The sequence below is a fragment of the Austrofundulus limnaeus genome, unplaced genomic scaffold (assembly GCF_001266775.1).
Source record: "Austrofundulus limnaeus strain Quisiro unplaced genomic scaffold, Austrofundulus_limnaeus-1.0 Scaffold24, whole genome shotgun sequence".
NCBI classification, from domain to species: Eukaryota; Metazoa; Chordata; class Actinopteri; order Cyprinodontiformes; family Rivulidae; genus Austrofundulus; species Austrofundulus limnaeus.
In genome coordinates, this window is record NW_013952426.1 from 988,363 (window position 1) to 999,203 (window position 10,841).

At 38.4% G+C, this 10,841-nt stretch overlaps 1 protein-coding gene across 4 annotated transcripts in view; it reads left to right on the forward strand.

Moving 5' to 3' along the window:
- astn1 (astrotactin 1) overlaps positions 1-10,841 on the forward strand; it is a gene marked incomplete in the record, with an annotated part of 409,914 nt that overhangs the window by 196,106 nt on the left and 202,967 nt on the right. For all 4 annotated transcript variants that reach the window (XM_014004448.1, XM_014004449.1, XM_014004450.1 and 1 more), the window contains 1 exon segment: positions 3,809-3,936. In XM_014004448.1, the coding sequence (XP_013859902.1) occupies positions 3,809-3,936 (128 nt within the window).

Sequence of the window (10,841 nt, forward strand, 5' to 3'; positions counted from 1 at the left end):
GTTTACTTTTTTATTGAAATTTGTCTTTTGTTTTATTTTATTTTTACATTTTTTTTATTTAATCAGGCAAATCCTGTTGAGATCATAAATCTCTTTTGCAAGGGAGACCTGGGTCTGAAGGCAGCCCAACATACATGTTTTAGTCCAAAAACATCCCACAGTCCAGTGGGAGGAAACTGAGGTACCCAGAGAAAACCCACACATGCACAGGTAAAACATGCAAACTCCACACAGAAAGACCAAGTCCAAACTGGGGATTGAACACCTTTTTGCTTGGAGGCAACTGTGCTAATCATGTCTTTGCGTGTGCTCTTTTGCCTGTTTGGCTGTTAGCAAAACATATCACAAACCAGTTGGCGCAATAATAAAACTCAGAAGGTAATCAATGGATATTTATGCTTTATGTACCAGTCGTTGAACCGGCTAGTTCATAAGGCCAGGAGAAAATGTAATTGGCTGGTATTTATTTTTAAATATGTACAGTATATCTATTTTAAACAGTATTTAAAAAAAACAGTATTTAACCCTATTCACTTCACAATATAGGGGGCGGCTGTGGTGGAGTGGTTAGTGGAGTCGTCCTAGAACCAGAAGGTTGCCGGTTCGATCCCCCATCCAGCAGTCTCAGTTGTTGTGTCCTTGGGCAAGACACTTCACACTAATGGTGGTCAGAGGGTCCGGTGGCGCCGGTGCATGGCAGCCTTGCCTCTGTCAGCATGCCCCAGGGCAACTGTGGCTACAACGTAGTTTGCCATCATCAGTGTGTGAATGGGTGAATATCTGTAAGTGTAAAGTGCTTGGGGGTATGGAGGAACTTGATAAAGCACTCTATAAGTTCAATCCATTTACCAATATAGGCTGTGTCTCAATTCATGGGCTGCATGCTGCTGATGGCACATTTGTTGACCGCTTATGTCACTGCCCCACACCAAGTGCTATAGGCGTAACTTTGTGAAGGACTGGTGTGGACATGTCCCCACCAACCTTGGTGGGAGAGTACCCACCAATATTCACACATCTTATTTTCCTTTGCATGCATGTAGCGCGGCAGCAGCTGCTGTGTCCAAAGCTTTTTCAGTTTAAATAAATAAATAAAGTACGCTGCGCCCGCTTCCTCCCTTCTGCCCCCTCTCTAATTGTCTCTAATTTAGTCTTTATTTGTGTAAGTAAAAGTGTGTTTAACAAACTGTTAAAATACATTAGATATCAGGAAATAGCTAGCCTGGCCCTTGCCTTCCTACGCAGCTCCGCTCAATTCTAGTTTCTCTTCACTGCTCCATCTGGGACTTCTCCCATTGACAAGGATTTCGCTGGCAGATTTTCAGCCGGGCCAATCAGAGAACAGAACGTCAATTTTCTGCGCAGTGTCTGCTTGTAGTTTATTTTACCTGGGCCAATCAGAGAACAGAACGTCAATTTTCTGCGCAGTGTCTGCTTGTAGTTTATTTTACCTGGGCCAATCAGCAAACAGAAGGCGAAGTTTTGAACGACGTTGATTTTCTGCAGTGTCTGCTAGTTAGTTTAGTTTATACGGCAGTGGAGGAAGTGAACGAAGCCAGTCTGTGTTGATAAGTCTTCCAAAATAAATTAAATTTGTCTGACAAAGCAGCAGCTCTCGTTTACAGTCGTCTCGGTACTTCTCTCCTCTCAGTAGGGTTGTTTACAGCACACGTGATTTCTGTTAGCTTCTTAGCTTAGCCTCCTTCACAGCGACACATACATACACACTTCAGCAGAGGCCACGCCCCCAGCAAGAATCGCTTCTCTATAGCAGCGAGTCCAGACCCTCGTACGAAGCAAAGTGAAGGACAAGCTGGTTTTTACCAGGCTAGAGAATAGCCTCTACTTTATTCAAAATTTTCTGGGGGAGGACCCCCAGACCCCCTTGCAGTGTGTCCTTTACACACATTATATGGTTTCTGATGCCTCTGGTTTAATGTTAGAGAGGATAAACAAACCTGCAGTGCTCCACCTGTGTGTCTCTGTATGAAACTATGGTTGATTATCAAACTGTATTCGTAGTGAGGTTAAAAGGCTGATACAGTACATGGTTGAACAAAGGTGAACATAATTTTATACATTTAATATGGTTTGAGTATTATTGCATCACAACATAAACATTAGGTATTCAGTAGTTGATGAGTGCGGACAGTTAAACTGAGCAAACACTGAATACATGTTAAGTCTTGGTGGTTTGTGTTAAACAGGTGGTGGACTGAGATGGTATCATCCAAGCCTGGATAACTGTACCAGTCCATCACTGTCTGTAAATATTGTGTTTTCAACTGTAGACATCAAATGACATATTTATGTTTTGACCTTATTCTTAGCAAAAAATAAAAAAATAAAATAAAAACCTGGTCACACAACTATGTGTGTGACCATCCCCCACGGTGCGTTCACACCAACTTTCAGCACAAAGTTACTCCCCTGGGTGCTGTCCAAATTTCATAGGCTCCTTCTCATGCATCCCACAAAATCTCAAAAATCAAGGATGCATCCGAGTATCAATACTGGCGGAGGATATCCCAGGATTCAATGTGCCATCAGCAAATTAAACAGACAAACAAAAACAGTGATTTTGTTTCTTTTACCAAGTTGGTGGAGTTTGGAAAAATTCACAGATCAAAAAAAAATGTTTTTAAATGTGAGTTTAGCAACTTAGCTGATTAAATTTGCTGCGATGAGCTTTTAAATAAATTGCAACTACAAATACTGTTAATGGCGCTAAAACCAAATCATTAATGTTATTTTTTATTTATTTACACGTGACATATTAATTGTGAAATTATTCTTCCAGTGAAAAGACATGTGAATACACATCCCAACTATTTTTTTCCTCTTTTCATAAATAAATAGATAAGATAACAAACAAACAAACAAACAAACACACACCTATACAAAATGGCAACTGGGAACATTTAAGAATGGGCAGAACAGGAGCTGAGGAGCAGAAACTGAAGGAGGTGAAATGAACTGATGGCACAGGAAGAAACACAGGAAGGCAGTGAAACAAACAAAAAAGATATTTTGACGGGCTGGACAGAAGTCACTCAAGGCCGGCCCACAGGCCATGAGTGACTTGAGTTTTTTTAGGGCATGAGTTTGACACGTGCTCTTTGAGGTAATGAGTGATTTATTTATAGTGTCCACTGGTTGGAAGTTTATACTCAACAGGACTAGAACAAGAAAATGCTATCTTTAAAGTAAGCAAAGAAAAACAAAGTTATTGTCATTTGTGTGGTGATGAACTGAATGTCTTTGTGAATTACCATACAGCCATCAAAGCATTGTATATTGTGCACAGACAGACAGCATCAAATGCAGATGACTAAGCAAATATTTCATTATTTAGTTTCAGTCAGTCAGTTTATGAAGTATGCTTCACACATCACTGCACACATATTCAAATAAAGTATATTTTTTGGTCCCTCTGGCCTTGCAGAAACAGACAGGTAATTAGATTGCAAGTCATTGGACCAGTTTAGAAATTAGAGCTGCTTTTAGTGAAGTTATTTTCATTTGTCAAATTGTCCATAAAGCAGAGTTTGGGGCAAAGCAGCTTTAATTACTCGTATAACTTGATTCCAATCATCCACTCTGTGTTACAAATAAACCGACATTAAAAGTGTATGTATATAAAGGAAATAGTTGATAATTTTGTCATTTCTTCCATTTAATGTGTTTCCTTTTACCACAGCCCCACCTTGCTCTTTTTCTGTTTCTCTTTTTTTCTGTCTTTGCCCTGTTGGTCAACTGAGCTCTCACGTCTCTAAAAAAGGAGCATCCTGTCATTTGTCTTTTCCAGGCAGAAGAACTTTGCCCGAGGCATTGAACAGCAGCTCCCAGATGGGATGGTGGTGGCATCAGTGCCAACAGAGGTTCAGTGCCACGAGGAGCTGTCAGACCCTGTGCCCGACCCAGAATACCTCATGGGTAAGAAACCATATTTCATAGTTTGCTCTGATGGCTAACTTTTGTATCTCAGCATTTCATCACTGTCTTGTCTAATTTTGGGCATTTTTTAAAAAAGAAAAACTCAGAGAGTTGTAATGTTATAGCACAATTTTTATACAATCAATTACTAATTAGTTATTATTAMAGTTTGGTTTACTGTGTGATTTCTGCTGCTGACAAACAACAAAGAAAAAAAAACATTTTAGAAACGTTTACTATCAACTTACATGAATCTAGTTTGAGCCAGGTACATTTGCAGTTAATATGCAGCGGGTAAAATAAGTATCGAACACATCAACATTTTTCTCAGTAAATAAATTACTAGAGGTGCTAATGACATGAAATTTTCACCAGATGTCGGTAACAACCCAAGTGATCCATACATACAAAGAAATCAAACCATAAATGTCCAGAAATGAATTTAATTGTAATAATGTGGAATGGCACAGGAAAAAATTTTTGAACATGCTTACTGAAATTTATCTAATACTTTGTACAAAAGCCTTTTTGGCAATGACAGCTTCAAGACGCCTCCTGTATGGAGAAACTAGTGGCATGCATTGCTCAGGTGTGATTTTGGCCCATTCTTCCACACAAACAGTCTTCAAATTTTGAAGTTTTCGTGGACCTCTTCTATGAACTCTGATCTTTAGTTCTTTCCATAGATTTTCTGTTGGATTCAGGTCAGGTGATTGGCTGGGCCATTCCAGCAGCTTTAGTTTCTTTCTCTGAAACCAACTGAGAGTTTCCTTGGCTTTGTGTTTGGGCTCATTGTCTTGCTGAAATGTCCAGCCATGTTTCATCTTCATCATCCTGGTAGATGGAAGCAGATTTTTATCAAGAATGTCTCTGTACATTTTTCCACTCATCCTTCCTTCAATTATTTGAAGTTTGCCAGTACCATATGCTGAAAAACAGCCCCACACCATGATGTTCCCACCTCCAAACTTCACTGTTGGTATGGTGTTTTTGGGCTGATGTGCAGTGCCATTTGACCTCCAAACATGTGTATTCTGGCATCCAAAAAGTTCAGTTTTTGTCTCATCTGACCAGACTATATTCTCCCAGTGTTTCACAGGCTTGTCTAAATGTTGTGCAGCAAACTTTAAAGGAGCTTCAACATGCTGTTTCTTCAGCAGTGGAGTCTTGCGTGGTGAGCGTGCATACAGGCCATGGTGGTTCAGTGCATTACTTATTGTTTTCTTTGAAACAATCGTACCTGCTAATTCCAGGTCTTTCTGAAGCTCTCCACAAGTGGTCCTTGGCTCTTGGACAACTCTTCTGATAATTCTTTTCACTCCTCTGTCAGAAATCTTGCGAGGAGCACCTGGTCGTGGTCGGTTTATAGTAAAATGATGTTCTTTCCACTTCTGAATTATGGCCCCAACAGTGCTCACTGGAACCTTCAGAAGTTTAGACATTCTTCTGTAACCGATGCCATCATTATGCTTTGCAACAATAAGGTTGTGAAGGTCTTGAGAGAGCTCTTTACTTTTACCCATCATCAGATGGTTCTTGTGTGATACCTGGCCATCATTTGGGACTGAACCAGCTGATATTAACTTGCACTGACAAGGGGCAGGCTTGCTTTCTAATTACTGAGAGAGTTCAGCTGGTGTCTTGGCTTTCCATGCCTTTTTACAYCTCCCTTTCTTCATGTGTTCAGTACTTTTTCCCTGTGCCATTCCACATTATTACAAATAACTTCATATCTGGACATTCATGGTTTGATTTCTTTGTATGTATGGATCACTTGGGTTGTTACCGACATCTGGTGAAAAATTCATATCATTAGCACCTCTAGTAATATATTTACTGAGAAAAATGTTGACGTGTTCAATACTTATTTTACCTGCTGCATTAATATTGAGTAAAAATAAAAACACAGTATTTTGAGTCTGAAGAGTAAACACTTTGTTTTCATTGGCTTAGCATTATATAGTTGTAAACCCCTGTCAAAAACTAGAATAGAATGGTCTGGAAGCTGGAGTGGGCTGAGGTGTGAAGCGCCTTGTTTAGATTCAAAGAGACAGCTTCAAAACAAGTTGATCTGAGACACAGTTCAGAAAAGGGGTGAAAGAGGGGCTTGTGGAGTTACAATAAGGATGACTTTAGACCAAAGCATTGCAGTTCCTTTATACACCACAACTAAATTGTTTAAATGTGAAAATAAGTATGTAAAAGGGGAATGTTTATTTTAAAAGTGTTTTCTGTGTAGAAAGGTCCAAAGTTAATTTTCCTCAGTTTGCAATGCAAAGCAACACCAGTAATGGAATGAATCTGGGAAAACCATAGTGCATTTTTTCTGGGCCTTTACATTGGAAGTGTAATATTTGGAAGAAATTTTAATAAGAAATGTATTTTTTATGTTTCACATTTTCCATTTACACTAACACTGTAAATCAAGCAATTCAATGAGGGGAAAATAATTAATTTTTTTTTTTCCTGTTTGTTTTCTAGTTCTACATTTCAATTGAAACACTTTATACCATTTGCTTTGTAATCGGTTTCTTACCGGCTAATTAAATAAAAAAGGAAATAACAAAAATTAGGAAGTTTGGAGATAATTTGCTCCCTAAGTAGCAATCTGTGTTAAAAGGAGTTTTGAGAATAATGTTATTTTCTGTTTCTTCTGGCATTTAAATTGCAGAAGAGCAGAAATTTTCTAAAGAGCAGACATCTGTAATGAAGGGATTATTCTCCCCATCACTATGTTGCATAAGTAACAACCTTTGTCCTGATATTTTACTACAATAGAGGGTTTAAACTTAATAACTGTAATTCAGCATATTTCTCTGAAGTGCTTCATTCAGGCAGGCTGGCTAAGGTTGTTGCAGGCATAAGTGGCTCTAAATTGCCTCACATTGAAGAACACATCACACTGCAGGGCATGATTTGTTACTTGTTTTTGAAATAACAGCTGAGACACAAGTCTATTCAGGGTAACAATCCAAAACCACATTATTTGAGGTCCTCTGAAGAATGATGGAGAATCAAATAAGATGGTAAAATACTGGCTCAAACTCCCTTTCTTGGGAAACTTTAAAGTATATTAAAACTGACTAATCTAAATGGATCTTGTGCTCCCATACCCCGGAGGCCCGGTCCCTTCATCCTTTCCAATTCTGTGTCCCCGCTTTGCCTGCACAGCTCAAACCTTTTTATCCGTCAAATCGCCGCTGGGTTTGCAGCGCATACGTCCAGAACAAAACCCAGCACAGCAGCACTTCACTTCGAGCGACACTCTGCTGGGCTTTTGCTGCAGCARCCATGGGCCTTACTGAGGACCTAATATCATAAATTGAGATATCATTTCAGCCCATCCTGCAGAGCTGCACAGCAGCACTCAGCCTGCTTTGGGTCACCGTGTTTTTTTTATCCCCAACTGATGATAGAACCAAACTAAAAACTGATACTAGAAAGACCATAGGATGTATGGTTTAATCGGCCAGGAAAAGGAAGAATATCATGAAGTGATGGGATCCTGATGTCACACTTTCATTTCACTGTTTCAAATAACTCTGTAAAAAATAAACAAGCCAAGATTTAGCATTGATCTACAAATGCAAGTTAAAACAGTTACAAACACATCACAGTTTTTAATTTGCAAACTGCTGAAGAGAATTTATAAGCTAAGAATATATCTACTGAACACTGACTAGAAATTTTGACTAATCTGTGAGACATGGCAAAAAGCACTAAGAAAATTCAGTAAGTTGTTGGTAAAATTATAAATATCTGTTTTTATTTTGTATTTTTTACTTCTACGTTGCTTTGGTTTCATCAATAGTTTTATTTAGTTCTATGTAAAACTTCAATGCTGCATTGTTTCTGCGCTGTTTGGCATGAAAAAAAAAAGAAAGCACAGTCCTTCGGGCCTTTCCATTTAAGATGTTTTTCAGTAAACTGACACTGACCCATTGCCCTGTCAGAAACAATGGAGGATTCACAAAAATGTATTATGAAACATGACAAGTTATCACTTCAGGCAGAATAAATGTGCAGCATAGTTCAGTTCAAATTTTACCCAAAAACTTGTTTGTATAGAAACTCTTTGCTGCATTACAACACTATGCTGTATTTTCCCCACTGATTTTCCAGTAACTCAGGCTGCAGTAATTTATCCAGTTTCTGGAACTTGATTTATGTTGTCCTTAAACGTGTTTTTTCTATTTATTACATTTCAACTAAAGCTGACTCAAACTGATTATTTATATTCACTTTGGTTTGACTCACAATTTTTCTTATTATGATTCAAAAAGCAGCAGCACATTTACTTAGGTCCCTAAATTATAGTTCTCAGAGATAATTACCTACAAAATTACAATAAAATTGGTAAGATAAAACTAAAAAATGTTGGAGTAAAAGTGGGGGAAAATACAGTTTGTCCCTCAACATAAAAACACTAACTGAACATTTGCAAGTTTTAAAAAGCCTTTACAAAATGAAACATAGTGTTGTTGAACTGTAGAGTCAAATCTGTTTTCCATCTGTTTTGACAACTGAATGATGTGAAAAGTTGTAGTTTACATTATTTCCTATTGTTATGTGCTACCTGCTCTTACAAGTTACTAGTTAATGCTTACTCTTATTAGATGTCAGTTGCTTGCATTTTATCAAAACAGAGAAAAATAGTTGTACCGATTTTGGTTCTTTGCTGGTAAAAATCTTTTAATAACAGAGTTTTAATATTGATCATCAGTGTAAATACCCTCTTAATGAATATTTGATGACTGTACTGTTCTGTAGAGCAGTAGGAGTTTAATTTCTTACTGGCCTTTTGGAAACAGATGGCCCGTCATTCGCTCATTGAATTCTTTCTTAAAGACAGTTGCTCCCTCACTCAGCTGAACGACAGCAAATTGTTTCAGAGGTGGTGGGAAAACCGATTTCATCGTCAAACTCTTGGCTGGCAATGTGGTGGCGCCATCCATATGAAGTCACCTGGGGCATCTTCTCACCCTACTGCACCTGTTCGCTTGGCCTCTGCGTATTCACAGAGCGCACAAACACAATCAACCAATGCAACACTTCCCAAGCTTATCTAGCTGGCTTCCTTCCACCTTCGCTCGTCTCCTGGCAGGCCATCAGCATTATCGTTGTGCCTGCGGTTAATTGCAAGGCTCAGGTAATTGTCTGTGGGGTATACAGATGTGCAGAGGTGGTGTTGGCGAAAGGAACGTCTGCCGAGCTGAGATGAACACATGCCACCCCTCTGTCCCTTGCTGATTCATCCAGGTTTTGTTGCCGTGGTCAGTTTATTTGTCACAATGTCAGCACTCCTTGTTCCATTCCACTACAGGGATGAAATCATTCATCTCTCTTTTCATCTTCAGGCTTTGGAGTCATTCATTACAAGGTTAGAGACTTCCATCAATTATTCCAACGGGAGGAAGCCCAAGAAAAGAGAGCCTTTTGAAAGGCAAATACATCTTGATTTAATTGAAAAACGTATTCTCTGGACTGCAGAGGAGATTTCCCCAAAGATGGAGCTTGAAGGATAACTGACCATAAGAGAGACGACAGACGTGAACAATTGAGGAGAAAATGAGACAATAGAGAGTGAGAAAGATGGAGKAAAGAACCATGGATCTTTTAGTAGATGAAAGGCAGAAAAACAAGCTTAAAAACCTATGAGAGACTTACCGAAGGACTGAATAGAATTCAGTTTTGGTAGAGTCTCCAGGAGAGTCCTGACAAAGGAAAGCATTGGGTAAGATTAAAGGAGTCAAGTTCATTTATTTTAAAGTGCATTTTAAAAACAACAGGTTGCAACCAAAGTGCTGCACAACATACTTAATATTTTGTAAAAGATGAAAACAAAGTTGTAAAACAACAATAAAAACAAGTGAGAATTAAATTCTGAAATGTTCACAAAAAGAAGTAAACTGTGAACATTGTGCCAGTAAAGGTTTAAACCATCTCACACTGTGAGTCCTGACTTACTCCAACGTGTTACTTTCCTTTTTCACTATGAAATAGTTCAATTAATAGTGTTCAAAGCACGAAACCCAAATATACACAGAGTATTTAATTGCACCTGCAAGGATTACCGCAACCTTTTCAAAACTGAGCCAAGGACTACTCAGGACTTCATGTCAGTGTTCCCACTGATTAGTACCATTATTTCACAATACAGAAACTTTTGCCAATATTCTTCAGAACTGAACTCTTAGAAATGACATCACCATAGAAGACTTGACCTCACTTATCATGTGACCCTGTTCACAAACATAAAATCTTCCAAGCTTAAATGCGGTATRTAAACAAACTGTTTGCACAATTATTATAAAATATTCTAAACAACTCAAACATAAATAGGTATATGTGAAATGTATTTAAGACTCATTATAAATCAATTTGTTACAAGTATTCATTTATACTAACACTGCACACATCTACAGTATATGCAACTTACACAACACTGTCCCAGTATAGAGATACCGTTAATATTTTGTCATGTTTASTGGCTGGTGAGTTTAATATCCCGGCAGCAAACAAGTGAAAAATTGGGTTCGCTCTAAATAAGTGGTCGGCCYATTCCAGCCCTAAAAGAGAGCATCAGATGGACACATTTTGCTTTAACTAAGCATCTTGACTCTGCAGCCAATTGCTTTTAAAAAGCCACTCTGCCCCTTGACCCAAGACTACCGGGACTCTGAAGTTGCTTTGCTTTAAGATGTCCTCATTTAGTGTGTTGAAATAGGGAGAACATGGAACATGGTCAGCAGCCAATCACATTGACAATCACAAATTGTTTGTTTAGTTTTAATTTGGATTAACTTTTCTTTGTAATTCATTGGGGGGAAAAAAGAATGGAAAAGTGTTACAATGTGATCATTACTAGGAGATACACTTAGCTATGATATATATATATATATATA